This window comes from Balaenoptera borealis, assembly GCF_965194805.1.
Source record: "Balaenoptera borealis genome assembly, chromosome: 3".
NCBI lineage: Eukaryota > Metazoa > Chordata > Mammalia > Artiodactyla > Balaenopteridae > Balaenoptera > Balaenoptera borealis.
The window spans coordinates 440,494-467,979 of NC_138866.1; the positions used below are offsets into that span (position 1 = coordinate 440,494).

The window sequence follows — 27,486 nt, forward strand, 5'->3', positions numbered from 1 at the left end:
AGCCCCCAGGGGTGGCAGGGAGCCCCCTCCCCACCCCAAACACCACCACTGGAGAAATGAGGCCAAGGCGACAAACGCCGGCATGTTGCCACATGATAGAAGAATGATTTATTAGAACAAATTCCATGACAAATCATATAAAATAACCATTTTCTGAAAGACATCCATAAGACCACCTGAGGACAAAATGCACAGAGGTGCCTCCAAGAAGCCAGACAAATAAGTTACCAATCCCAAGGCGAAGGCTGGAGAGGGGAGGAGCATGAATTTGTGAATAAAAAAAACTGTACGGCGATCACCACGGGGGGTGCGGATGGAAGTGTGGTGGACGGACGGCCACTGCTCGTGCCCGGGGGACAGGCCGTGGGCAGCTGTGTGGAGCATGCGGGGCGGGGCACCAGGTCTCGCACCTCCTCCGTGTGCACACAGCAGGCTCGCGGACGGGGCCGGCCGCGGACCCCACTGCCACTCACACACGTACACATCGGGGAGGGGGCGCAGGGCCCGGGCATGGGGCCCCACGTCAGCTAAATGTAAACACGGACACACGCGTCACCAACCGCGGCCCCAGACCCGCGCCCGCTGGCCTCTGGTCCAGCCTCGGTGACCCCGCCCCCCGCAGTCGGCCCTGTCCCGCAATCAACATCAGCACAGGTGCCAGGCAGGGTGTGGGGCACCCCAGCCCCACCTGCCGCAGCCAGTGGGCTCTTTGGCTTCGAGGCTGCGGAAACATCAGCCCCCAGGAGGGGGCTGGGCTCTGCTCGCCTGGCACGTTCCCAGCTGAAAGAATCCTGAGAAATAAAACTGTTCCTGGGGGGCTGTCCCTACCGCCCCCCCCAACAGGACCTGGAGCACAGAGGCCTGTGAGGCACCCAATTAATGCCCACAGAGTCTGCAGGACAGCGGGGAGGGGAGCCGGGGGAGGGCACGTTGTCCAGGGAGCTTCTGAAGCCCGGTTTTTGGCCGCTTTGGTTAATCGCTCCCCTCCATCTGGCCCAGAACCATCGGAAGCCAGGTGCCGGGCTCGTGTCGGGGGCTGAGCCTGGGCTCGTGTGAGCGCAGGCGTGCCTGGTTTGTGCATGTGCCTGTGTGCACAGCGCCCGGCCCACGTGCTCAGTGAGTTTGGCAGTCGTGTTGGCACCAAAGGCTCAAAGCGGTGGGGTTCCTGCCACAAATGTTTCCACGGGCTGCGTCCCCGCCCCGGGCCACCGGACTCTGGGGCGGCTGGGAGCTGCCATCGCCCTGCCCAGCCCGCACTCTGCCGCTTCAAGTCCCGGGGCGTCACGAGGCGTCCCCCCACCACCCTGCTCTGTGTTTGGCACTGAAAGACCGCATCGCCCAGTCTGCTCCCCCCACCTGGTCCCGGCCAGCACAGAGGGGCAGGGCGGGTACGCACGCATCCCCCAGACCACGAGGCAGAGCGGGACCCTCCAGGCCGGGGAGCCTGCTGCAATGGCACAAACTACTCCTTCCTTGAAAGCTAACGACAAAGTAACAGCGATGGAGAGGAGGCTGGGCACACGCCCGGACACTGGCCCGTGGCATCGGCCACAGCGGGAGCTAGGCCAGGAGGCCAGTGGGGCGGGGGGGGGGGGGCGCTGGGAGCTGAGGAGGGGGCCTGGGCACCCACGGGGTTATGGCACGTGTGGGAGTCTTTGTGGTGAACCGTCCAGGCCCAGGGTGCGGGGAGGCCGCCCGGCCCCACCACCTAGATCAGGAACCGCTCTGTGTCGGGGAGGAAGGAGGGAAGGAAGGAGGGGTCCGGGAGGCCGGGGGTCCCGCAGTTTGCCCGCTGCGGGAAGCTCCTCGCTGGCAGGGCCGAGGTGGGGGAGGACGGACTCTGGGAGGCCGGCCGGCCTCTCCCGAGCTGGGCCGAGCCCACAGAACCCCGGTTTCCGGTCAGCAGGTCGAGGTTCCCGCTGGGGTCCACGATGGCGTTGATGACTGGGGGGGGGGGGGGGGGGGGTCAGCCGGCCGGAGGGTCCTGTCCTGCCTCCCGTGCCCACCCGGAGGCCTCCCGGCCGGTTAGCTGTGGGTGTGAGCCAGGCTCCACCAAGGCCCCCGCCAGCCCCCCACCACCTGCGCCCCACCCCCCGCACGGCCAGAGGCACCAGTGCAGCCCCCCCCCACCCCCGGGTCTTGGCCACACCCACCTTCCAGCTGCTTCTGCACTCGCCTCAGTTCCTTCAGGATGGAGCTGATTTCCTGGAGGCGGACGGGGAAGAGGCCGATGGAGCAGGACCACCCAGCGCTCGCCTCTCCCTGGGGTTCCGGGGGCAGGAGTCGGGGTCCCAGGCTCAGGCAGCTCCCCCGAGTCTCCCTGCAGCCGGGGCAGAGGGGCCCCTCACCTTGTTGGACGTCTTCAGGATGGGCACCTCGTTCTCCGCGTTGATCCTGGCCTCCAGGTCCTCCCAGGCTCGCCCTGTGTTCTGAAAGAGGATCCTGTGCCCCGAGGGGCGGGGGTGGGAACAGGCAGAGGACAGTCACCAAGAGACCCAGGCATGGCGCCCTCCCAAGCCACCCCGCCAGTCACGGGGAGGTCCACGCCACCCCCTCCTGGGCACAAGGGCAAACTGAGGCCTGGAGCAGGACCTGGGCAGGCCGGTACCAGTGTCCTGTCTCTGGGCCTAATGTGGGGAGGGCTGGGAGGAAGGAGGGGGCAGAGAGGGAGGGGCGGGTCATCCTGGGGGCTCTGGCCCTCCCAGGCCCAGGGTCTGGTTGCCAAACCGCGCGCGTGTGTGTGTGTGTGCGCGTGCACACGTGGCACAGTCCTGGCGCACAGGCACTTGTCTGTACCCGTGTCAGGGCCTCGGGCTGGGTGTCCGCTAAGCAGCGGTGGCTCCCCGGCCCGTCCCCCAGGGGCTCTCACTGGCCAGCGGGCACGCGGGCCGACTCACTTCATCTTCTCAGCGAGGTGCTCCGTGTTCTCGCGGATGGCCTGGGACAGCTGGGACACGGGGTTCAGCATCAGGTTATCGAAGATCACCTGCGAGGACCTGGCATCAGCCCGGCGCCTGGACGCCCCAGGAAGCCCTGTGCCCTCCACGCCCTGGTGCGGCCCAGAGCCCAGAGCGAGCTCTCTGCGGGGAGGGGCGCCTGCCTCCTCACGGTTCCGAGGCCGCGTCTTGCCGGCCAGGGGGTCCTCACAGCGGTCGTTCATGTTCTGGTCCAGGTCCTGAGAGCGCAGGGAGCCGGGCGGCACCTTCTGGAAGTTGAGGCTGGCCTCGGGGATGCGCTGCACCAGCTGCAGAGGTGGGGGAGCAGGGGCGTGGCCTGTGGGATGGGGCGGCCGCCAGGCGGTGGACAGAGCAGACGCCACCCGGCCGCTCGGGGTCCCTGGGCGCCCCGCCCTCGTGGAGCAGGTGCCGGGCCCGCGCTCTCAGGGTGACCGGTGGGGGACGGTGCTGGGCACGGGGTGCGGCCCCGGGGAGGGCTCACGGCCCCGGGGAGGGCTCACAACCACGGCACCCCAACTGAGCGCGCAGGGGGCTGCCGAGGGCAGGCTCACCTCCTCGCGGGCGGAGATGGTGGAGGCGGGGGTGCCGGGCGCACTGGCGCGAGAGGGGCTGTGGGCAGGCCCCGGGCAGCCCGGCGAGTCGCCGTCGCCGGCCACATCGTGGATCTCGCGGGCCAGGGTGGCCACGTCCTTCACCAGCGTCTGGCTCAGCCTGCAGCGGCAGGAGAGAAGGCAGGTCCTGCGGGGTCCTCCTGGGCCTGGCTTCAGTGCAGGGAAGTGTGGGGACAGGAGCCAGACGGGACATGATGTCATCCCCCCACAGGCAGAAACCCCCCTGCCCCGCCCAGGTGGGGAGGGACTCCCTCCCAGGAGGCAGCCACTGGGTCAGGGGCAGGGCCAGGGGTACACAGCCTCCAGCCCGGCCCAAACTACACCCAAACAGCCACCAGCAGTGCCAGAGGAACTCCCAATGGGCGCCTCAGCGTCCGACCCCCTGAAGGTGGCGGGGGGGGCTGGGGCGGGGCCCTGGGAGGAAGGGTGGGCAGAGACACCCACAGGCTCCTGGCCACACCCACTGCTCCTCTGGCCACCAGGGCCGCACGAGCCCCGCTCCACAGGCAGGGAGACGGAGGCCGAGTCACTGCCAAGGGTCAGAGCCAGGCAGGCCCGGAGGCCAGGGACTCTCCACAGGGCAGGGAGGCCAGGCCTGCAGCCCCAGAGACAGCCTAGACCTCCGCCCCCTCCGCCCTGACGACGGTAACACACGCTTCCCTGAGAGGCTCCCGGGCCACCCAGGAAAGGACACAGGCCAGCTGGGGACCAGCTCCCTGCCCCCGACTGCCCGTGAAGCCCCAGGGCTGGAGCCAAAAGCCTCCGTCGCCCGCCCTCGGAGCACCTCAGCCCCACGGCCGGTGCGCTCTGCGCTACTCCAGCCCTTGGCCAGGCTCGGGGCGGGGGGGCGGGCTCCGGCCTCTGGCTCCCTCAGCCCTCCAGCGCCTGCAGTCACTCCAGGGGCGGGACCCCAGGACCCACCAAGGACCAAGGCCCAGGTCTCCGCACGCAGCTGTCCCAGCTCTGCTCAGGGCGCCCCCCAGCCGGCCCTCGTGCCCGTCCGCTCTCGGCGGCAACTACAGCCCCTCCCGACAGGTGCTGGGCACAGCTGGAGAAATTCCCCTGGCTGGCCTCTGCCTCCTACCAAGGGCTGCCCCAGGCCCCCTCAAGATAGGGGTCCCCGACTTGCTCCCACCCTTCCGACATCAAAAAACACAGAAGGACCCCCTTCGAACTGCTGGTGACCCGTGCCCCTGCCTCCCGTGCCTGCCCCCAGCCAGCCCCGCCCTCCGCTCCCTCTGTCCTCCGCACCCTGCTTGCTGGTGTGTTCAAGCTCGCCCACTCGGGAAGCCCCCGGGGGCCCCCACTTCCCCTTCCTCTCTCCCTCCACCTCCACCCCCTTCCCCTCAACCAGGTGCGGCGCCCCCCTCCAGAACCCCACACCCTGTCTCCTTGGCCGACCCCTCGGCCCCCCCGCAAGCATCACTCTGCACAGGCAACTTCCCTCCAACCACCCCCCAGGTGTCCCGAGAGCTCTGTCCCCAGCCCTCTTCTCTTCATGCTCTGCACGTCCTCACACGGCCCACAGCCTCGGTCACCGTCTTCGTGCTGATGACACCCACCTCCATCCCCGACGTGGGCCACTGCCCTAGGAGCCACCTGCCCCCGCTCACCTCCCTCCAGGTGCCTCACCGGCTCAAGCTCAGCATCCTTGGCACCAAAACTCACCACTCACCAGCCCCAGCCGTTCACCTCCTGCCCTCTCCACAAACCCTGCAGGGCCATCACAGCACCGACCACTGCTCAGCGGAAGACCACTCTCTTTCCCTGCCACCTCTGCACCATCCTTTTCAGCGCCTGACCTGGAGGCGATGCTTCCACTGAATGACTGCATGAAGGACCTCATCTTTAATAAAATTCTTGGAGAAGACCTTCCTGTACCAGAGGTTCCCCCACCCTTCTGGGCAGATCTGCATCCATCCATCCAACCACCCACTGCCCATCCATCCATTCATCACGCACTCAACCATCCAACATCCATCCACCCAACTGTCCATCATCCATCCACCCAACCACCCATCGTCCATCCATCCATCCACCCAACCACCCACTGCCCATCCAACTTCCCATCCACCCAACCGTCCAGCATCTATCTATCCACCCAACCATCATCCACCCATCCACCTATCTATCCATCCCCCTGACAAGCATTTCCCAAGCCCTTTTAGGAACTAAACCCCTAGCCCAGTCCCAAGGAGAGGCGCCCTGTGGATCAACAGCTTGTGCTGTCAACTGGCACCACTCACCTGGCAATCTCAGCAATCTCGGCTGTCTGCACGATGAAACCATAAGGGTCGGGCTCTTCTTCCTCGTCATCTGTGTCCCGGAGGCCAGGGGCCCGGGGTTGGGCCCGGCCAGAGCTGCCAGCCCGTGGGGTCTGCGTGGCTGTTGAGGCATGGGGGCGTGCGTGTTTGGGAGAGCCGTGGTGGGAGCCATACTCCTCCTCGGATGTGGACGTGCAATCCGAGCCCTGCTGCCGGCGACGCACGTCTCGGGTGAGCGAATTGGTTCCAAAAGCAAGAACAGAACAAAGCAGCCCTCAGCACCTGCGGCAGCCCTGGGCCCCTCCAGGCAAGGGTCCGGTGCTGCAGGGCGAGCTGTGTTGCGGCTGGCACCCCCGCACCCAGACGCCCTTTGGCTGAAGTGCCAGCAGCTGCTGGGCTCCGGGGACTGCAAGGCCACTGCGAGCCCAGAAGCACGTGCACAGACAGGCAGCCTGGCGTGTCCATGGGCCCTTGTGGAGCAGCCCAGGGTCGTGGCTGGTTGGCAGTGGCAGGGGCCACGTTCCGGGGGAGGGGTCTGTGCCCATCAGGCGGGAACCAGCACCCTCGGTTAGGGTTAGGGAACTGGGAATTGGTGCCTGCAGACACCCGGGTGGGGGTAAACCCCTCCACGTGGATCAGCCATGGCCCTGGGCTGGGCCGTACACGTGGCCGCACACAGCCCGTGGTCAGGACCCAGCTCACCCACCGCAGCCCCTCCCTGTACCCACCCGGCCTCAGTCCCGACTCCTCGCCCACCCCTGCGCTGAGCCCCTGTGGCGGCCGCAAACGTGCACAGTACAAGGAAGGGGGGGGCAGGGGGTTCCCACCAAGCAGGTGTGGCCCTCACCCCTCGGCCATGGGGCAGATGCCACCTTGGCCCCCTGCGGCCCCGGCGGGCAGGGAGGGGCCCAACCTCCAAGGCCGTGGGTGTGGGAGGGGCCGGGGGTCGGGGCAGGTGTGGAAGCAGCGGCACGGGGCTGGGCCAGCAGAGCTGACACCCGAGACCAGTTCATTCAGAGCACGGGTCAGTGCGCCCGCAGGGCGAGCCTGGCAGCAGGGAGGCCCACGTCCCCCCGGCAGGAGCCCCTCCCTGCTGCCCACGTGGGGTCCGCAGCGCCAGGAAGGGCCAGGCCCGGCCCTCCGCCCGCAGCCACCCAGGCCCGCTTGCGAGTCAGAGGCAGTCCCTCCAGGCTGGAGATGGTCGGGGTTTTCTGCGCTCGCACCAGGACCGCCTGGGGGCTGCAGGAGGCCCGCCACCCGTGCACACCCGGGTGCACGTGTGTGTGTGTGTGTGTGTGTGTGGTGGGGAGAGAGACACCCGCCGATGGGAAAAGGGGCTCCTCCAGGGCCAGGACTGGGGGCCCCGTAGCTGGTGCAAGGCCGACGCACAGGAATCTGCAGACACACTGCCCGTGCCGACCGGACCCGGGGCCACCCTCCCGCTCCCAGCACTCACTGGGTGAGGAGTATCGGGCGCTGCCCGGGCGGGCCCTGCTGAAGGGCTGGCGGGGGACCGTGGTGGTGTTGGTGGCCTTCCTGGCGGTGGCCCGAGCCTCGGCCATGGCGGGCTTGCGACCGGCGCAGTACAACTCGACGCTGCGGCCGGAGAAGCCGGCGCGGGTGGGGGCCACCTCCGAGTCGCTGGGCCCTGTGAAGGAGCCGGCCCGCTTCCGGGGCATCGCCAGGATGTCCAGGCGTGACAGCTTCTTGGCCTGCTCGGCAGCCGGCTGCCCCGCCAGCTCCGGGTTGGCCGCGGGCCCCCGTTCGCCATCTGCGGCCTCTGTGTCTGAGGCATCCCCCAGCCGGGCCCGCCTCAGCCGGGAGGCCCGCGTGGGCCGTGGGGTGGACAAGCTGTTGGAGCGGGTCAGCGCCTGCTGCACCTTCTGGACGCCGGCTGAGCCGCGGCCCTGTTCTTCCCGGGCAACAGGGGACGGCGGTGGGGCCGTGGGTTTCCGGCGAGGCCCCCGCTGCCCTGCCCCCATGGCCCCGGAGGTCTCGTGGTCAGAAGTGACTGTGTCCACACCGGGCAGGTGGGCAAGGCTGGAGCCTCGTTCCTCATCGGGCCAGTCCAGGGACCCTCGGGGCCCGTGGCCACGCCGTGTGGCCAGGCGCCTTGCCGGCTCTCCGCGGCCCCCGTCCGCTGGGCCCAGCGGGCGACGCTGCTTCTCTGAGAGGCGCTCGCGGGCGCTGCTCAGGCCGACACCCCCCAGGTCCTGCGCTGCCGGCGGGGACGGCAGCTTCTCCTTCTGCAGCCCCGTGGGCTGCGGGCTGGGCCCGTTCTTACCGCTGAGCAGACTGACGGTGCTGGCCGTGTCCACGTCGGAGTCCCCGGACAGGGAGTCCTCTGGCGGCCCAGGGGCGCCACCCAGCTCACCCTCCGGCTCCTCCACTGACTTGGAGAGCAGTCTGGCCTCCAGGGCGGCCAGCGCCGTCTCCGTCTCCTTGAGGATCAGGTGGGTGTCCTGAGTGCGCAGGTCCATGCGTGAGGCCCGGGCCGCGGCCAGGTCCTGCAGGAGGGGATGGCTGCTGATGGACGGCAGCTGGCCAGGAGCTGCGGGGCCGCTGGCCGGCTCCTTGGTGAAGCTCTCCTGCCGGACGAAAGCCGGGGCCTCCTTGGGGGGGGCCGGGGCGGGGCCCTCAGGCTCCGGGGACCGCCCTGTCCGCAGCTGGATGACCATCCTCCCGCTGGTGCTGACGTACACGCTGTCCCGCGTCAGGGGGCTGGGCTGGGCTGCCCGCCCTGGGCCCTCCGCCTGCCCTGGAGCCACAGTCGCTTTCCTGGGGAAGGCCGCCTCCCCGTTCTGGTCCCCAACGAAGAAAGAGGTGGGGGCCGGCTCTCCAGGGGCCCTCGGTGAGCGCCGGCCCCTCGTCCACGCCAGTCCCTCCTGGGGGCTCCCACGTCTTTCTTCCTGCAGGCCCCTGCCTGGCTCAGGGCCCCGCCCTCCGTCCGACCCACTGGCGTCACTGAGGCTGTCGGGCTCCAGGTCTTCCTGTCCCAAGAGGAGGCCGGCCTGCTCGCTGCCCAGCTCCGGCGGCCCCGGCCCGCTCCTCCTGGTGGCCTCGGGGCCGGCGGGGCTGTCCGCCCTGTCGCTGGGCAGCTGTGGGAGCAGTCGTCGCTGGCGCACAGGCAGGGCCCCCTCCAGCTCTCTGGCTCTGCGCCCGGGGCCGTCGTCTGGAAGACACGGGGGCTGGTTAGAGGGAGCGCTGCCCGCGGGCCCACACGAGGAGCTGGCCCTCCCCCGGGCACAGTGACGTGCGCGCCCCTCTGCCTAGTTGGCGGCCTCAGGCTACCCCTTCCCTGCTGCGGCACTGGAGCCACTTACCTGACAGGCCTGGGTCCGAGTAGCTGTCGGCCAGACTGGCCCAGCGGGACACCCACTTCTGACCCCCGGGGGAGCCCGGTACTGGGAGGCCCTACGGAGAGGAGGGCAGGAGCGTGTCCACGGCAGGGAGAGACAGGAGCCCCACGGGGAGGCGCTGGGGGCAGGAGGGGGCGAGGCAACCCACTCCAACACCTGGCCCCCACACCATCCCCATGCCTGCCACCTGCCCCCAAGAGAAGCAGCCAGAGAGCCCCCGTGGCCTCACCTGGCTTGCAGGACCCTGACATAACTAGCCACGTCTCAGCCCGGCTGAGTGGCTTGGAGATCAGTGGTCCCCACAACCCAGACTCAGCCAAGCCCCGCCCATGGGTACATATACCCGGGCACCCTTGATCCCTCTGCACAGGTGGGCACCAGGGCCTGGAGCCCACAGCTCGGGCATGACCAGAGCCTCCGAGTGCATGCAAGAGGCAGTGACTGGGGCCCCGGCCCAGACGCTGTCCTCTCCCTGCCCAGTCCCTCCCCAAGGAGGTGTCTGGACTCAGTCCCACACACCTGGAGCTCCACCTGGGGGGTCCCGCCCACTGGCCGGGAGGCAAACTCCTGCAGCAAGGCCATCCGCTGGGCCACTCCGTCACCAGGCTCGTCTCTGTGCCCTCTGATAACTGGACGGAAGGTGGCCGAGGACGCTCTGGAGAGTTCAGGGGACTCCCGTACCCCAAAGACCTGCCAGGAGGGACAGCCGGGCAGCAGGTCAGAGCCCATGCCCGAGGCCGGACTCCCAGGCCTCCTGCACCAACACGGGTACCTGGTCAATCATCTTGCGGGCCTCCTCCACCTCCTGGTCCTGCGCCTCCGTCTCGATGGTGTAGGTCCCTGCGTCACTGAGGCTGTCGTCCTCCTCCTGTTTGCGTGCCTTCGTCACTTGGGGGTCAGCAGGGGGTGGCGGTGGGGGCGAGGGGGCCACGGGGCTGGCCCCGCGGGGTAGCGGCGGGTTGGGCAGCGGCGGGGGGGTCTTCTCGGGGCCTGACCGGGCAGCCGGGGAGCCATCCCGCAGGCAGTGGGCCATGAAGTCCTGGGCCAGGCGGGAGCGGCGCCCCACGCTGCCGAAAGGGCGAGCAGGGGCCCGGGCGGCGGGCGAGGGGCTGCCCAGCCGCTCCTCCGTCTTCTCCCGCTTGAGCGAGCCGGCCCGCTGCGGCCCCGAGCTGCTGCCCGCCCCCCGGGCCGAGGACGGGGCGGGGGTGGCCGGGCGGTCCCTGTCGGCTGGCCCAGGGCCGCGGCGCCTGTCGGGCCTGGGGTCCCCGGGTGGCGTGTGCGTGAAGGACTGAGAGCGCTTCTTGCGCGGCGTGTCCTCATCGAAGAACTCGATGACGAAGGCCTGCTGGCTGTGCAGCAGCTCCTGGGGGTCCCGCTTGAGCTGCCTCTGTAGCCGCACCTGCTCCCCGCCGGCCTCCGAGGGGACCCCAGCTGCCCCGGCCGCCTTGGCCATGGGGTCCTCCGAGTCGCTCTGCGTGCCGTCCTCGTGCTTGTGGCCTGGAGGGGGCGGGGGCCCAACTCATCAGGCCGAGGGAAAGGAAACGCCCGGGGGTCGACACACAACCACCGCTGTCGCGTGGTCGGGGACACACTGCCCTGCCGTGAACCCAGCACACGTGGCCCAGAGGAGCAACAGGACCACACTGGACGGCCCCCGATGGGGCAGGCGGCTCTCAGGCAATGTAAACGGACCAGGGGGACGAGGCCGCTGAGGCGAGGGCAGGCAGCCGCGCACTCACCCTTCAGGGTGCGCGTGTGCACCGGCAGGTCGCTCTTGGTGCTGTGCCGGTCGTCGGCGGAGCCGGCCCGGTGCAGCAGGCTGGGGTCGTTCTGCACCAGCCAGTCGGCCACCTTGGTCTCCGCAGAGACCACCTCGATGGGTGTGGGCTCCTTGCCAGGGGGCCGGCGCTGGCGCAGAGAGAACTTGGTGACGTGGTCCTTGATCTTCACCTTGCCGGGGCTGCAGTCGTCAAACTCGATGGTGAAGCAGGCGTGGCTCTGCACCACGGGGGTCACCCCGCCCCCACCCACCTCCGCATCCCTGGTGGGCGCCTCGTGTGCCGGCACCTCTGGGGCCCGCGGCGGGGGGACCTCCTTGGTGGGGATCTCGAAGTAGCTGGGCTCCCGGCGGAACGGGTAGCCCTGCGGCTCCGCGGGGGCCCGGAAGGCGGCCGGCGTCCCCACGAGGTCACTGTCCCGCTGAGCCAGCTCCTTGGGCCGCTCTGTGGGGGAACATGTGCTCAGGCCAGGCACGTGCTCACGGGTGGCGCCCTCATCCCACCCTCCTCCGCGAGGACCATCAGCTCCGTCTCTCCCGCCCACGGCCCCGCCGAGAGGGCACCTCCAGAGCAGGCTGCCCTCCAGGACTTACCTGTGTCGGGCTCGTCCTGGCGCCGTTCCTCGGGCGGGCTGCTACCATCGTCCTCACCCCACCAGGAGGGCTGCCCGTACAGGGGTGTGCGGTAGGCCGCCGCCTCTGCAGAGGGAGAGTTTGACCCTGGGTCCCTGTGGCCCCAACACAGACAGAGGCGGAGACCCGGAGCCGGGGAAGATGCTGAGGTCTGCAGGGGGCCCCGGCACCACCTCCCAGCTCGGATCTGCAGCTGCCCAGAACCTTGGCCAGCCACCCTGAGCCCCATTTCTGCAACCCTGGCGAGTGACAACGGCAGTGACAACCTCCCCAGGGGGCAGCTGTTCCAGGGGAGGCTCATCCCTGGGGTGGCACTGTCCTCAGCATTCCGGTCCTGGGGCAGGCAATCCCTTGAGCCCAGCCTGGGCCCTCCACCCCCAGGGCCTGCCCCACAGCAGCGAGCCCCACCCAGGGCTGGTCTCTGCCCCAGGGCCCGTTAAGTGGTTCGGGCCACTAATAGGTGACCTGGGGGCTGAGAGCCACTGCAGTCTGACTGAACCACATGGGGCAGGGGTGCGGGAGTGCACAGTGAGTGTGGCTACAGGGGTGCAGGAATGCAGGCACACGTGCTGGGGGGCCGTGCGGGGAGGGGAACGTGTGTATGTCGGGGTGCGGGGGTGAAAGGTCAGCTCCTGGATGAGGTGGATCAAGGCCCCTCCCGCACCCCCCTGCACACCATCCTACCTGGCCCCGGCCTCCGGTCCCCCCTCTCCGGTCTGGGGCTCGCGGCCTCGCAGTAAGGCGCCTGCTCCGGCATGGCCTCGCCCCTCTTGGGTGCCGGGCTCGTGGCGCTCACCTGCAGCTGGCTGGTGTACTTCTCGTGCTGTGGGCAGCGGCTGGGGTGAGGGGCGGGGGCTGCCTCGGGAGGACGCCCCCGCCCAGGGCACCTGCCTGGCCGCTCCTCGGCCCCACAGCGGCATGAGGTCTCCCTCACGACCCCCGCGGAGCAGACAGCCCAAGACCTGCCCGCGTCACGAGGCTCGAAGCTGGGGGTCTGCACCCAAGGCTGGGGGCGTCCTCAGGTCCACAAGCTTCCAGGAGGGAGTGGACAGCAGCCGTCGGAGGGGAGGCTGCCACCCACAGGCCCCTCCAGAGGGAGGGGTGGGACAGCCCTCAGGAGCAGTGGGCGGCGGGGAGCAGCAGCCTGTCCGCGCTTGCGTGTGTGCGTGCACGGGTGCATGTGTGCGTGCGTGTGTGTGCGCGCGTGTGCGTGTGTGTGCACGCACGTGTGCGTGTGTGCACGCCGGGCCCCAGCTGGCTGAGCTCGGTGGTTATCGGCGCCGGGCTCACACCGGCCCTGCCCCTCACTGGCCGTGTGACTCCAGGCAGGCCACCCACGCTCCCTGTGCTGCCCACGGTTACTTTGGAAGATGGGACTAAGCCTCCCCCCAACCCCCCGCCGTGGGGCTCCTGGGTGAGGCTCTGGGCAGGGTCCCCCGAGTCTGCTCCATGACTCCTGCACAACCGAGCAAGGGGGAGGGAGAGGCTCCACCTGCCGTGAGCCGACACTGGGACCTTCGAGCCCCAGCTGAAGGAAGGGTGCTTGAGGGTGCCCCTCGCCCAGGACCTCCCACGAGGCCGTCCCCTAAGCTGCCCCCCTGCTCGCCTCCGGCCTGCTCCTGGCCACCCCCACCCATGGTACCCAAGATGCCGGGTGGGCCCTCCCTCCCCCCCTCCCCCCTCCCCCCCTCCCCCCCTCCCGCTGGGCAAAGCAGCCTCCTCTGGGGCTCCAGCCACGCCCGCAGTCTGTGGCTGCATCAGCCGGGGGTGGGGCGGGGCGGGGGGGCGGGGCATGACTATCTTCCCCACCTGCCAGACTGGGCCATCCGGCAGGGCAGGCCAAACCAGGCTGACTCACGGCACCATATCAGGCCAGGGCGGCCCAGAGGCCTGGGGGAGATGGGCAGTGGGAAGTGGAGGGCTGTGGGGACACAGGGATGCAGGGGCCCCAGGCCCAGCACCAGCACTGACCCTGAGCGCCTCCTCAGGGACGCGGTGCTGCACCCGCTCCAGCACGTACATGTTGGAATGTGACAGCGCGTTAAGGAGAACAGGAAGCAGGAAGAGGCTGGGGCCCTGGGACGGCGTCCTCTGCTCCCAGGCGTGGTGGATGAAGAGGGAACGCGGGGTGCAGGCAGGGCTGGTGCAGATGCCTGCAAGCTTGCCCCCCGACGCGTGTGCACTGGCCACGCGTCCACACCGCAGGGACAGCCTGCAGGCCGTGCTGTCCCCGGTCAGGGGACAGGACAGAGGCTGCTCCAGGTCACCGCACACATGTGCCCTAGGTCCGCGGGGATGCTCTCCACCCCACTTTCAGCCCAGGAACCCAGCGGGGCCCCAGAGGCCATGCCACATGCATCCAGCTCCAGCTCCCATCCCAGACCACCCCTCAGCCCTGGGCCTCCTGAGGCTTCAGGGGTGGGGAGGGCCTCAGCCAGCCGCTGGGTCCACACCCGCCAGCGGGTGTGCCCAGGTGAATGCGGATGGAGGAGAGGATGCATTCCTGCCACATGTACGGGTCCCCGGCTGCCCAGGGCAGAGGCACGGCCCCCACTCACCCACGTCCTGAGCACAGAAAGCCATGCCTGGGCGGCCCCCAGAAACACCAGGACTCCGGCTCCCGGGAAAGTTCTCCCGTTCCCCGGGTCCTGTGTGAGCTCAGCCCAGAGGGCGGGCAGAAGGTGTCCGTGGCTGGGGCCTTGGCTGGGGGGCAGGTGGCAGGGGCTGGAGTTTAGGCCGGAGCCTGGCCCGGGCTTCACCCTCCTGCCTCTAACCCCCTGAGGCCCCCACCCATTTCCGGTATAACAGGGCGACTGAGGCCCTGGGGACAGAGGGAGAGGCCAGGAGGGGTGAGCGCCCCGGAAGGATATCGTAGCCAAATCGGATGACATCGCTGAGCTTCAGCGTGACGTATTTCTGGTCCGGGATGCGCACGTCGTTCACGAATGTCTGCGGAGTAGGCAGGTGGCGGAGATGAGCCGGGCCCGGCGGGCCGACGACTCTGGAGCCACCAGAAGTGGATCACCAGGCCCTCCTGTGCCGCCGCCCTCCCCGCAGGGGCGCACCAGCCTCACAGCCCAACGGGACCACAGGACAGATGGCCGCAGGAGGACCGGCCGAGGGGGCCGAGGCGCCAGACCCCACCCAGCACCCAGGGACCCTGACACAGCCCCTCAAGCACAGAACCCGTGGACACCCCTGTGAGACGGCCCCGTCTCTCATCCACACAGAGCCTCGTGCCGGCCCCAGCCCCCAAAGCCCTCGGGAGCGCCGAGGCACACCCACAGGGTGGCCCCGGGGCAAGGCCGGTCAGACTGTGCGGCCCATTCAGGCAGGGATGCTTCATCCGATGGGGTGCTGAGGGAGGAGGGGCTCAGGGGGCAGATCCCAGCAGAGCCTGAGACCCTCGGCGGGGGGCACTCTGAGGGAGACCGGGGGGTGGCACGCAGCACTTGCTGGAGTGCTCACATGGTAGAGGCAGGGCCAGCCTGAGGCTGCTGCGGGACCCCCAGCTCAGGATGCAGGGGACCAGACTTCACAGGCTGGGAGGGAGGGAGGAAGGGCCCTCCTCAGCTGGTATACAGGGGTGGAGGCTGGTGGTTTGTTTTCTTACTGAAACAGCCTCGCAGGGCAGGAGACCAAACACAGAAAGAACAAAGCACCCAGACAGATGTTGGACCTTGGAGAGAGCCCCTCCCTGTCCCTCTCGCCCTGTCTCCACCTGAACCCCTCTCTGCTCCTGCAGCCAGGGACTTCTTCTTGGTCACCTCCTTGTCCCTGTTGCCCCCAACTCACAAAAGAGCTCACATATACCCCTTAGGACAGGATACCCCAGCACAGCCCTATCCATCACAGGAGCCCCATTTCCCAGCCTGCAGGAGGTCCCAATGCCTCCCCTGCCCACCTGAGGGCCCACTTTCCTCCTCACCCAGCAGGCAGCCCCACCTCCCAGAGGCCCTACCCAGTGGGAGCCCTCCCAAGGAGGCCACCAGGGCAGGAGGTCCTGGTGGGAGCCAGGTGGGGACAAAGCAGAGGGGTGGGGCCATGATGAGGGGGCAGAGCCAGGGTGAGGATGGAGCTGGGGTGGTGCCAGCACTGAGGGAGGGGTCATGAATGGGGGTGGGGTCGTCACAGGGGGAGGGTCATGGAGGGGGTGTGGCCATGGGGGGCCCAGCTGGAGTGGGGAACCAATGCAGAGGGGTGTGGCCATGAGGGGGTGGTGCCAGCACTGTGGGAGGGGTCATGGAGGGGGTGGGGCCAGCACAGGGGGCGGGTCCTGGAGAGGGTCAGGGGGTGGGGCCACGATGAGGGGTGGAGCCAGGGTGTGGGCAGAACTGGGCTGGGAAGAGGGGCGGGGCCAGCACAGGGGGCGGGTCCTGGAGAGGGGCAGGGGGCGGGTCCTGGAGAGGGGCAGGGGGCGGGGCCAGCACAAAGGCCCTGCACTCACCCCATTGAGGCTGCCCAGGTCCTTGACCCAGTGCTCGTCCCTGTCGTGGTCGTAGTTGATGACAGCATGTTGCTTGTCCACACTGCGGGACTGGGGAGACACAGAAACCCTCGGGCGGCCGTCCGGGCCAGGCGGCCCAGGAGGCGGAGGCACCCCGCAGAAGGCCCCACTCCCCACTCTCCAACCCTCCCCCACCCGACCACAATACCACCACCAGGCCCCTGGCCACGCAGCCCACGAGGTCCCACCCACACCTCCACACCGCAAGCGTGTGTGCCCCAGAAAGCCCACCCAGGCCTGACCCGGCCAGCCGTCCTGGCCACGGAGCAGGCCGCGGGGTTCCTCCTGCCCCAGCCTGCCACCCGGGCCCCTCCCGTTGTGATCAGCCCTCCAAGGCACCGGGAGGCCAGTGCCCCCTGCCATCCCAGCCACTGCTCCCGGGTCAGCGTGGGAGGGGCTGGGAACGCTCGGAAGATCTGGGACACGCTGTTCACTCCCAAGGGCAGGGCAGGCTGGCCGGGCGCGGCAGGATCAAAGGGCTATGGCCGCTCAGGGGGAGCCCGCCCCCGCCCAGCCTGGCCCACAGCGCACACCTCTCGGAGTGACGGACACGTGCACACACGCGTGACGTGCCTCAGGCCCCACTGCCTCTGCTCGCGTGCACAGGCTCACACGTCCTGAGCACGCCCTCCACCCAGATGCCACAAGCGCATGAACACATGCAGGTAGCTCCGCCCCGAGCACTGCCAGCTCTGCCCTGGCCACCAGCCGACCCAGAACCCCTCCCCAAGGACCGTCACCCAGCTCCCTCACACAGTCAAGCTGGAGGGCCACAGCCCCTCCACTCCAGGGACACAGAGGCAGGGACAGGACACATTCTGCCGGATCAGGCACCGCCAGCAAGAGCTGCCTTGCCCAGCCAGGGGGCCGGCGGTCTTGACACAGAGCGCATCACCACCGCCCAGCCCGCTGCCCACACCTCACTGCTGGAGGTCCCGTGTGTCTGGGTGGCAGCTGCATCCCTCCCCCACCACCTGAGGAGCCCAGGCCTGGGGCAGCCCCAGGAAACACCGGCGGGACCGGCCAACCGTGGGGTGCTGGGGCCCAGCCCTGGGCAGATGACAGTACCTGCCCAGCAGGGCTCCCACGAGACACCCAGGGCCCCCACTTCCAGAGTATGTCACGGGAACGACGAGACCCACACACTCACTCCCCACCGCCTGGGACAGGCCGGCCGGCCCTTGGGAGGGTACCCCAGCACCTGAGTCCCTGCATCACCACCCTCCAGGCTTCTCAGCTCTCCCAGGTGAGTGCCCAGACCCCTTCCCCCAGCCAGCGGCCACCTCCACGGGGCCACTTTCTCTCTGATTCTCTCCACCTACCCAGCCCCTCCGGCACCATCCAGAAATGGCCAGTTTCGGGGGGGGCCCAACACCCTCCCCCGAGGACTGGAGCTCCCAGGGCTGGGCCTCCCTCACCCAGACACAGGAGCGCACAGCAGGGTGGGGTGGGGTGGACGTGGGCTCTGGCCCAGCCCCGCCCCCACCCAAGGTCACGCCGCTTGGCCGAGGTGCCAGGGCAGGGCCTGGCAAGGAGACTGCAGCAGGCAGGGCTGTGAGGCTCCAGCCTCTCCTGGGCTCAGAGACCTGCGGTGGCTGGCTCAGTGCACAATGCTGCTGCTGCAGCGGGGGCCCACCAGGGCTTGCAGGCCCACACCTCACGCTGCCACGGACCCTGGGTCCTCCAGAAGGGAGCAGGGGTGCAGGGGAGGTTTCGGGGGGCGCAGAGTCTGCGGGGCCAGCCGGGGCCTCCTGGACACAGAGGCCAGCCCGGAGCCGCCTGCACCAGCACCATCCCCGTGAGCCAGGGGAAGCACGGGCCTCCCTCCCCGGGAAGCCCCCAGGGTTGATCCTGGCGGGGCTCCAGTGCCAACTCACCTGCCTCCCAAAGCAACGGGTCTCTGGCGAGGAGAGTATGACCTTGAGACCCCCTGCCCCGCGCCCCCGGCCTCATCTCTTCCCCCGTCCCGAATTCCTCAAAGTCGGCACCCACAGCTATACAGCTCTGGGCCACCCTGGCCGCAGCCTGTGCCCCGGACGTGGGCACCACCTCCTCCAATGGACTCCCCCGCTGGTTCCCGGAGGCAGCCCCTCCCACTGGCCTGGCCCAGGCAGGGGTGGGGGCAGGGCACACTGGGGGGCCCCACACGCCCTCCTCTGGGCCTTGGTCTCCCGGCTGCAGGTGCTGGCAGAGCTTCCCCAGGACCCAGTCCCCGGGCGGCCTAGACAAGGACCAGCAGCTGTCCCAGGGGCCTGCGTGCTTGGGCTCGCCCCACCTCAGGCCAGGGAGCTGCCCCGCTGGGTGGCCCCGTGGGTCAGGCATTCCTTAGAGTCCAGCCTGGCAGCTGGGAGGCCTGGGGCTCACTGAGGGGCTGGGGGCTCCCCTCCTCCTGCGCCCCCTCTGTGCCCAGCCACCTGCCCACCTCAGCCCTGCCCAACACCTGGATGCCACTGGGGCCGGACTCTGCCCTCCACGTGGCCGGGTATCGGGCTCCCGGGGACCGCGGGCCTGAGAGGGGCTGCTGCTGCCTGCACACCGGGACGTGGCGGGACGGGGGCTCTGCTCGGCCTGAGGCAGACGTGGAGGACGACAGCAGGAGGGCACTCTGTGCCTCAGGCTTGGCCGCTACCTTTGCCGAGGTGTAGCCCCCTAGAGGGGCTTCTGGGCCGACCTTTCTGGCCTGAACACCTCCCCCCCCCTCCAAGCTTCAGACCCCCAACTCAAGCCCAGCCTGGCCAAACCCAATTCCTCCTCCCTGCCCGCCTGGCCCTTCAGCCTCCCCGAGGAAGGCCGCCAACCAAGCGCCCACCCGGCTGCTCCGGCCACACCCCCTCAGCCCCAGGCAGCAACCCCCGCTGGCCTTCCTGGTCAGCACCCCTCAATCTGCCCCCCGCCTGCATCCCCGAAGCCCTCCCCAGACCTCCCTCTCGCCGCTCTGCCCCCGCCTGCCTGCTGGCCAGACACTTTGCCTCTGCAGGTGCCACGCCCTCTCCTGGGCCACGCTCTCCCGGTGCCCACCTTCCCTTTCCCAGCAAGACGCCCCACCCTGCCCCACCCCCGCTCAGCCCTGGGCTCCCCAACGCTTGTACCCAGAGCCTGGGCTGCCCCACCCCCTCCCCAGACAGCGGGGAGCGCCAGGACCCCTGAGCACAGGCAGGGAGGGTCCCGCATCCAGAGACCTCCCTCCCTCCCGGCCCGAGGCAGACCCCACCCCCGCCCCAAGTCCAGGTGCCCAGAGGCTGGAAGCCCATGCCAGAGGGGGAGGTGGTCCCTTGGCCCAGGCAGGACCCAAGACTTAAAAGGACACAAAGCAGGCCACGTGGCAAATGGAGTGAATGGGGCACAGACGCGTAAAATAGCCTTAAGAGGCTCCAAATACACTGAGTTTTGGAAAAGGACCTAATTGTTTGTAGTCACTTTAAAATGGAATAAAGATGTGCTTCCAAAATTTGGGTCTGACGCCCTCCACGGGTGAAAGCCCCGCCCAGGCTCTGGCAGCGGCCCAAACCCCAGGCTCTGGGCACACCCTCCTGCCAGCTCACACCCAGCGCCACCCTAGCGGGGCCACAGCGCCCATGGCCTGTGTGTGTGCAGGGGGATCCCGAGCTGGGTCTCTCAGGCCGTGGTTTCCGGGTAAGGATGCGTGCAGATGAATCCCAGCTGTCACCCCTCCCACGTGGCAAACCAGGCGAAGGCAGAGAAGACACCTTGCCACAAACACGCACAGGCTCTCTCTCTCACACACACACAGACATGTACAACATCCACACACGTGTGCACACATGCACATGTGCGCATACGTGTTTGTGTGCGCACATGTGTGCGCAGACGTGTGCCGACGCACAGGTACTCGCCCGTGCACATCCACACACGTACATACACACACGCCCTACACCAGAGCCCAGGGACACAGGGGCAGGAACCACAGCAGGCAGCCTGGGCTCGGGCACCAGGCAGACCTGGGCCCGTGTCCCCGCTCACATCCTCACTGGCCCAGCTTGTGCCAGGCTCGCCCTGGGGGTCAGGACCCGTGGCGAGTGGGTGGCCTGGCTGGAGAGCGTGGCGGCATGAGGCCAGGCTGGCGACTCTGCCGCTGGGACACAGCGCCCCTGCCCCCGCCCCTCTGAGGTCCACACGTGGGCACTCCTGCCTGGGTTGTGGTACAGCCTCCTGGACGGCCCGTTCCCCAACCTCGTCTCCTCCCGCCACGCTGCCTCCCCCTCCCCGCCGGACAGAGGGTCCCCCCCCCCCCGCCTCCGCCAGCGCCCTCTGCCAGCACCGTCCCCCATGCTCCCACTCCTCAGCTCTCAGTACAACATCGCCGTGTCCAGTCGGCCCCCTAGCCCCCTGTCCCAAACCCGGTGCCGCCTTTGGGTTTGTCTCCTGGGGGGTCACCTGGCTCCTGCTTATGTGTTTGTGGGCAGCCCAGCCCTGGAGTGGAGACCCCAGGCTCCAGCGTGGGGTCAGTGACCATCGAGTGACAAATGTGGGAATGGACGCGAGGACACACAGAGGGCAGGCCCGGGTGCTCCGGGAGCACGTGGCAGGGAGAGGGTGAGGATGGGGTGGGCGTGGAGGATCCCGGAAAGCCAGGCAGGTGGGGAGAGGCTGTGGCCCCGAGGCGGCCTAGCGGCCGGGGGTACCCGTCCCTGCACCCGGGTGGGGGTGGGAGCAGTACTCGGGGGTGCCTGAGGCACGAGGTGGGGAGAGGGAAGGTCGGGGTTTGCCCCTGGACACCCGGCAGCGTCAGAGGAGAAGGAGGTTTGTTCAGCAGCACCAGGCTCGGGCTGCCTCTGAGATGTCCAGGAGCTGATGACGCAGGAGACTGGGGACAGCACGGTGACAGACACCATTTGCATCACGTGAGCAGAGGTGGAAACCGAGGCTGTGGGTGTGGACAGGACCTCCAAGGAGGGGTCTCGTACACCCAGAGCCCAGGCCAAGGGGGAAAGCCGCAGGGGCCGCCAGGCAGGAGCCAAGAGGCCCGGGAGCCTGGAGCTGCCATCCTAGGGAGAAGCTGTCGGGCGGGACGGCGTGTGCAGTGGCCATCCAGGCGGTGGCGTGGGGACTGAGGCCGTGGTGTGCAGGAGGAACTCCCTAGCAGGGGCTCCACAGAAGAGTACAGGGTGAAGGGGGCTGGCAGGACAGCACAGCAAGAGGATGGGCGTCCTGAGCAAGGGGCAGGTGGGCTGGAGGGGGCGGCATTCCCACACCTACTCTACAGCTACGTGACCTCCCTGAGCCTCAGTCTCCCCGTGAGATGGAGACACGGCCACGCTGCCCAGGACAGCCTGGGGCAGAAATGCAGGTGCACCCAGGCCAGGGCCAGCCCAGCATGGAGGGCTGAGGATCCCCCCTCCCTCCACCCTGCTCAGGGCTCCACAGTGATTGGTCCAGAAACTGGGAATTGGACCCCAAACTCACGCTGAGCACCCTGCCCACCCCCTGTCCCGGCAGCCTCTCCCCCAACCCCTGGGAAGAGAAGCAGGCAGAGTGAGGGCCTGGTGCAGGGCACAGAGCGGCGGGCGGGAGGCAGGAGGTGCAAGCGCGCTGGGCCCCCAGCACTCACAGGCTCCCATCAAGTGCCACCTCCTCCGAGAGGCCCTCCCAGCCATCCCGGTGGAAGGGCAGGGCCATCGACAAGCCACACAGTCACAGCAGGGAACACACAACTCCCTGCCAGGGGTCAGGGCCAAACGTGGTGACCCCTGCGGATCTCTCGCCAATGGACAGACAACAGAGGTCATGTCACGTGACACCATCAGGGGGCCACCGGCCACATCAAGACCTCGGCATCGGCCACCCCAGGAGGCCGGGGGGGGGCGACCTACAGCCTCTGCTTGCTTTACGTGGCCTGAGAACAGTCTTTACACTTTACGTGGTCAAAAAAAAAAAAAAAAACTCTTTCAGGACAGGTGAAAATGATATGAAATTGACATATCAACATCCACAAAGTTTGACTGGCGCACCCCGTTTGTCTTCTCAACAATAGCAAAGCTGAGTGGCTGTGATGGAGGCGTGTGGCCCGCAAGGCCTCAAATGTATACCCAGCCCTTTACAGAAAACATTCACCCAGCCCTGCACAGACCCACCGACTTCCAAAGGCAAGAAGCAAAGAGAAAAAGAGAGAGACTGCTCTAGATCAAAGATACTGAAAAGACCGAACAAGCAAGGGCGGGTCCTGCTGGGTCTGGAGTCAGGCAAATTAGAGGATGTTTGGGGAGAAGTCAGGGTGTCTGGACATGGACAGGCCTTGCATTTGCTGCCCAAGTGGACATGCACATGGTTGGGACCCCCGGCTGCAGCCCAAGCCCCGTGCATCCCAGGGAGTGAGTGGGCAGCAGCAGCCAGGGCTGCACATGGAACAGGGGAGGGGTCTCACCCTGCACCCAAGTGGGCCGCTTGGTTGGACCGGGCAGTGCAGCCCACCTAGGACACCTCCTGAGAGTCCCATAGTGGGAGTGTGGAGCTTGGAGGGCTTGGGGACAGGGACCCAGGTGCCACGCTGGGGAGGGGTCAGGGCTGCAAGGAACCCGACTCAATCACCCCATGAGGATGGGGAAACCCTGTGGACCCTACAGAGTCAAGTCCCCCGCCCCCTCCCCTCCTCATTCCTAGGAGCCGGACACGTGCACCCCATGGAAGCCAAGGTTGGCTCAACTCAAACTCAGGGACAGAGAAATTCCCGATTGCCGAGTGCCTGGTGTCCTGGCTCTGAGTGCCCTGCCAGCCTCTCGAGCCTGAGAAAGGCCCCCACCCTCCACCCCAGGGCACTAGCCTTCCACTGGACAGCTCTGATGGTCAGAGCTGACCCTGTGGCCCCCTGATTCACGGCCCTGTGGGGGCCCCCGGACAAGGATGTGGACAGATCTGCTTTCAGGCACCCTCCCAAGGTGGGCCCCGACACCTTCAGAATCCGATAGCACCTTCCCATCAGAAACGGTCCAATACGCAGAGGCAGGGACCCTCACCCACGAGTGCACACAGCCACCCGAGGCCCCCGAGCCCAGGTGGAAACGCCCGGGCCTCCTCCCCAGGGGTCCCGCAGCAAGCGGGGTGGCGCCCTCCTGCCCAGCGCCCCGCCCTGGCCCAGGTGCCCGCACTCACCTGCAGCACGAGCTCACACTCGTCGCGCCCCACGAAGATGAGCTCTCGGGGCAGCCGGTGGCGAGTGCCACTGCTGCTCACCAGGAACCAGGAGGTGATGCTCATCTTGGCACTGGCGAGGCCTGTCCGGCCCTGGGGGGGAGGCGTCGTCAGAGCAGGGCTCCCCTGCCCGGGCCCGGGCCCCCGGACACCCCAAAGGCCAGCACAGATCCTGCCCCGGTGAGGTTCAAGCACCTCCACGGCACCACAGCAGTGGCCGCTTCCAGAAACGCTGGGCTCCGGGCCAGCCCCTCGCCGAGCGTGCCTGTCCCCTGTGGACCCCTCCCAGGCTAAGGTCGCCCGGTCCTCCCTTACACTCTAGGTCCACACATAGCCTCTTCTCTCTCTCTGGGTGCCAGAGACTGGGTGCATGGGGCGCTAGCCACACTGCCTGCGTGTGGACCCACACGTGTCCCTGTGACCTGCACGAGCTGCTCCCAGGCGGGACTCAGCGTGGCCCTTCAGGGTCCCCACAAGGCTAGGTCCACACCCAGGACAGACTCTGAACCAGAGGCTCTGCCTCCCCCTGCTGGACACTCTGGGGTGGGCCCAGGCAGGGGGCTGGGAGGAGATGGCTGAAGAGCCCTGAGCCATCAATACGCCTGCCACTGAGAGGGGGCTGAACGTCCCTTGGTGGCCCCCGTGGCCGCCCTGCAGACGCCCCCAGGCCAGGACAGTACCGGGTGGTCAGGGCAGCAGTGCCCAGGAGGGAGGTGCTGCTTTGGGGGCTGATATGGTCAGGACAGACAAGGGAGTATCATGGTGCCTTGAGGGGCACAGTGGGGGCAGCCTGAGTGACGACAAGGGCCAACGTCACCCGAGACCAGGCCCTGGGGCAGCCTGAGGCCCCACGCAGCCAGTGTGCACGTGCTCTCACACAGATGCCAGTTGCCCAGAGCCATGTCACAGGGGCTCAGGTACCAGAATGTGCAGACACACCTGCACCCCCCACATGTGCACACAGCTTCCACACACACCGGAGCACCGCCTATAAGCGCCCTGGCCGCTCTCCTGTGGAAGCTCACACACGCGCGCGCGCACACACACACACACACACACACACACACACACAGACGCACTGGGTAAAACGTGTCCTGAGCACTGCCATGCGCCAGGTGGTGTCCTGGGCTCTGAGAGACACACACTGTCCCCGCATCACGGGGCTCCCCTCCAGCCAGAAGGGGGGGGCAGCAAGAAGGGAAACAGCTTGTGACAAGGTGCGGGGTGGGGACAGCAGCACAGCCGCGAGGGGTCCATCTAAGGAGGGTGGTCAGGGAAGGCTCACTGGGAGCGGGCGGAGGCAGGCATGTGAACATCTGGGGGCCGTGCTCCAGGCAGAGGGCACAGGCAGGGCCGAGACGCTGGGCCGCGTGCTCCCAGGAGTGGTGTGGCTTGTCCGGGAGCGAGGGGGGAGGCCCTGGAGGGCCCAGGACACGCTGCATCCCTAAGTGCAGACTGCAAATGCAGTAGGCCTGTTCCAAAATCATGAAGGATTTCAAAACAGCGAGAGCAGAGTGCTAAACCCAGCGCAGGGTCTGAGTGCGGGGCCCATGCGAGAGCGTGCGTCACACACCCGTGAGACCAGCCCTGGAGGCCCTGGGTCCAGGATCTGACTCACAGTGTGCAGAACAGACGGCAGGTCAAGCAAGAGACTAGTTAAGACGTGAGACAATAACCAGGGAGAGGGAAGATGGTGCTGGCACCTGGCGGGAGCACAGGACGTAGGGAGTATCCCCAGGCCCTGTCCCTGCAAAGCCCACACCCAGAGCCTCAGCCTGAGGCTCCTAAGAGTCAGGTCTCAACACCAGGCCCCACCCATCGGTGAAGGCCCAAGTGACCACGTAACCCAGGGCAAACCCTCAGGTCACCTCGGGCAAGCAGGTGGGAAGATGTCGAAAAATCCACCCAAAAGACAGCCCCAGCCGGCTAGAGCCCCTCATCCTGGGACCCCTGCCCTTCCTCAGGGTCCAGCCAGCGGGGCAAGCTCTGGAAGCCGAAGGGGCGGGGACTTCCAAGCCCCTGCAGCCTCCGGAGGCCTCATCAGCACAGCCGGAGATGACAGTGCTCTCTCTAGGCGAGTCCCCACCCAGCCCCCAGCCCAGCCCAGCTCCCACATTCTGCCATCACCTGCCACCAGGTCGTGATGGGCAGTTGGGAAGGGGACCCCGCCCAGAGGAGGCCACAGCCTCTGCTTATGGCAAAGGGAGGCCAACCCCCCCAGAGCCGGGTTATGCGGCTGTGGCGGGCAGGCCGCCCCTGCCGCTGCCAGCCCATCTCGAAAAGGCCCAGGCCTGGAGTCGAGGACGCTCCCGAACAGTCTGCGGCCGGTCCAGGGCTAGGCTGGCCATCGTTGCTAGGAGGGAGAATACTAAACACCCCAAACTTGTCCCCCCAGAAGGGCCACCCGCCGGGAGGGGAGGGGAGGAGGTGGAGTCGCCCAGGGGCAGGGGCGGCGGCGGGCGGCTGGAAAGCGCAGACTGAACGGAGGCCGGGACAGCGGAGAGGCGGCGGCGGTGAAGGGAAATGAGGAGAGAGGGAGGTGGAGGAAGACGGAGGGAGGGACCGCGGGAGGGGAGACCAGGCCCCGGAGGAGGCCGGGCGGGAGCGCCGGGCCCGGAGGAGGAGGGAGCGACGCCTTCTCCTGAATCAGCGCTCGCCGGGGGCGGCCAGGGCCCAGCCGGTGCCTGGGCGGGGACCCCGGCGCCCGGGCCAGCGCCCCCCTCTCCAGGCCGCGTAGACGCGCGCCCGGCGGTCCCTCCCGGCCTGACGCAGACCTGGGCCGCCTCCGCGGCGGCGGGGACCGACCTGGCCAGGTGCGCCGGCAGCCCCCACCCTCGCGCCTTTGTCCGGCCCACCGGGCTCCGCTCCCCCGCCCCCTGCCCGCTGCCCGCGCGGCCCCGTCGGCGCGCAGGTGCGGGACCAGGGAGGCCCGGCCGCCGCGGGCGCAGAGCGGCGCGTCTTACCTGCGGCTCGGTCCCGACTCGGCCCCGACTCGGCCCCGGCTCGGCCCCGGCCCTCCCGCCCGGCCGGCCGAGCGCTGGGCGGGGCCGCCGCCTAGGACATGACCGGCGCGGCCCGCACGCTCGCGGCAGCCCGGCGAGCCCACGGGCAGAGCGGCGGCCCGGCCTCGCGCGGCGGGTCCCTGACGTCTGCGGGCGCCCCGCCCCGCCCGGCCAAGCCCCGCCCCCGCCCCGCCCCCCGGAAATCCAGGTTGGGGCGGGCCCGGAGCGCCAGGTGAGCGTGGCTCCCGCCCCCGGCGGCTCAGCGGGCCCCGCCCCCGCGCCCACCCCCCCCAACCCCCGCCGCCCGGGCCCAGCCCCCTCCCCCACTCGCCCCCACCGGTCGGTCCCCAGACCCCTCCCCTCACGGTCTGCGTACCGCCTCGGCTTGGGGACCCGCCCCTGCGTGCCGGGCGCAACCCGGTGCCCGCAGCAGCCCCGCGTCTTGGCTCTGAGCCCGCGGTTAACGCTTAACCAAGCTCCGGGAGCCCGAAACTCGAACCGCACCCCTGAGCCCTAACCTTTGGCCCCGCCCGCCCAAATAAGGGGTGGAGGGCGAAGGAGGTGTGGTGAGTCCCAGAGGCCCGCCCCGCCCTCTCGTGCTCCACGCGCCCCAACCCGGGATTTCGGCCGGGCTGGGTGAGGTGGGTCGCGGGCGTCGACGCAGTCCTACCCGCTGCTGACTGCGGGCCGGGCCCCGCCCAGGGGCGGGGCGTGGATCCCGGGGTGAGTTCTCACGCGCCGCTCGCTCCGCGGTGGGCGCTACAATAGAGGTGTCCGGTGTCCCGAGAGTGAGAGGGGGAAAGGGATTAACGCTGCGGACGGGGGCGCTGTGGGAGACGCCTTGGTGGGGGTTTGCCCTGCAGGCATTCCTGCTTTACTGGTGGGGACTGACCTTGACCGAGGGAGGAGGTGCGCAGCGAAGCCAGGGGAAGTCCTGGGAGCTGGGGTTGAGGAGGCGTGTGCCGGCGAGTCTGGGCTTCGTGGCCTGGGCGGCTGGCGCCTCTGAGCGTTCACGGGCTCCCTGCCCTGCACCGGGAGCACCGCCCCATGGTCACCAGCCCCCGACAGAGCCAGGCCTGGGGGTTGGAGTGCGGAGGGGGTCCCACACCCTCGAGTACAGAGGGGAGCCCCATACCCACTACGCAGGTGGAAACCCACCTGCAGAGGGAAGAGCTAGGAGGGTGCAGGGAGTGTGCCGGACGGTGGGCGGTGCCACCTGTGCGGGACTCA

The 27,486-nt window shown here is 68.5% G+C and overlaps 1 protein-coding gene across 1 annotated transcript; it reads right to left on the minus strand.

Moving 5' to 3' along the window:
* Positions 1-83: 83 nt before the first annotated feature.
* CEP170B (centrosomal protein 170B) lies at positions 84-26,417 on the minus strand. Its single transcript, XM_082388228.1, has 20 exons — positions 26,218-26,417; positions 23,216-23,347; positions 16,049-16,138; positions 14,376-14,550; positions 14,160-14,299; positions 13,573-13,911; positions 12,286-12,424; positions 11,563-11,667; positions 10,931-11,413; positions 9,964-10,688; positions 9,711-9,881; positions 9,156-9,246; positions 7,289-9,004; positions 5,815-6,058; positions 3,509-3,668; positions 3,101-3,244; positions 2,898-2,986; positions 2,349-2,442; positions 2,154-2,205; positions 84-1,944 (listed from the first exon to the last, which is right to left on the minus strand). Exons 2-20 carry the CDS (start codon positions 23,318-23,320, stop codon positions 1,709-1,711), a joined length of 5,298 nt encoding a protein of 1,765 aa, XP_082244354.1. The 5' UTR covers positions 23,321-23,347; positions 26,218-26,417; the 3' UTR covers positions 84-1,708.
* Positions 26,418-27,486: the final 1,069 nt, after the last annotated feature.

What these genes read in the sequence shown, in the direction of transcription:
- CEP170B (XM_082388228.1), bottom strand. Translation starts at nt 23,320, where the DNA reads ATGAGCATCACCTCCTGGTTCCTGGTGAGCAGCAGTGGCACTCGCCAC. An exon ending in TCCCTGAGGAGGCGCTCAGG is followed by an intron (nt 12,425 to 13,572) that starts GTCAGTGCTGGT and finishes CGCTGCCCACAG; the next exon opens with CACGAGAAGTACACCAGCCA. An exon ending in GCACACGCGCACCCTGAAGG is followed by an intron (nt 10,689 to 10,930) that starts GTGAGTGCGCGG and finishes CGCCCCCTCCAG; the next exon opens with GCCACAAGCACGAGGACGGC.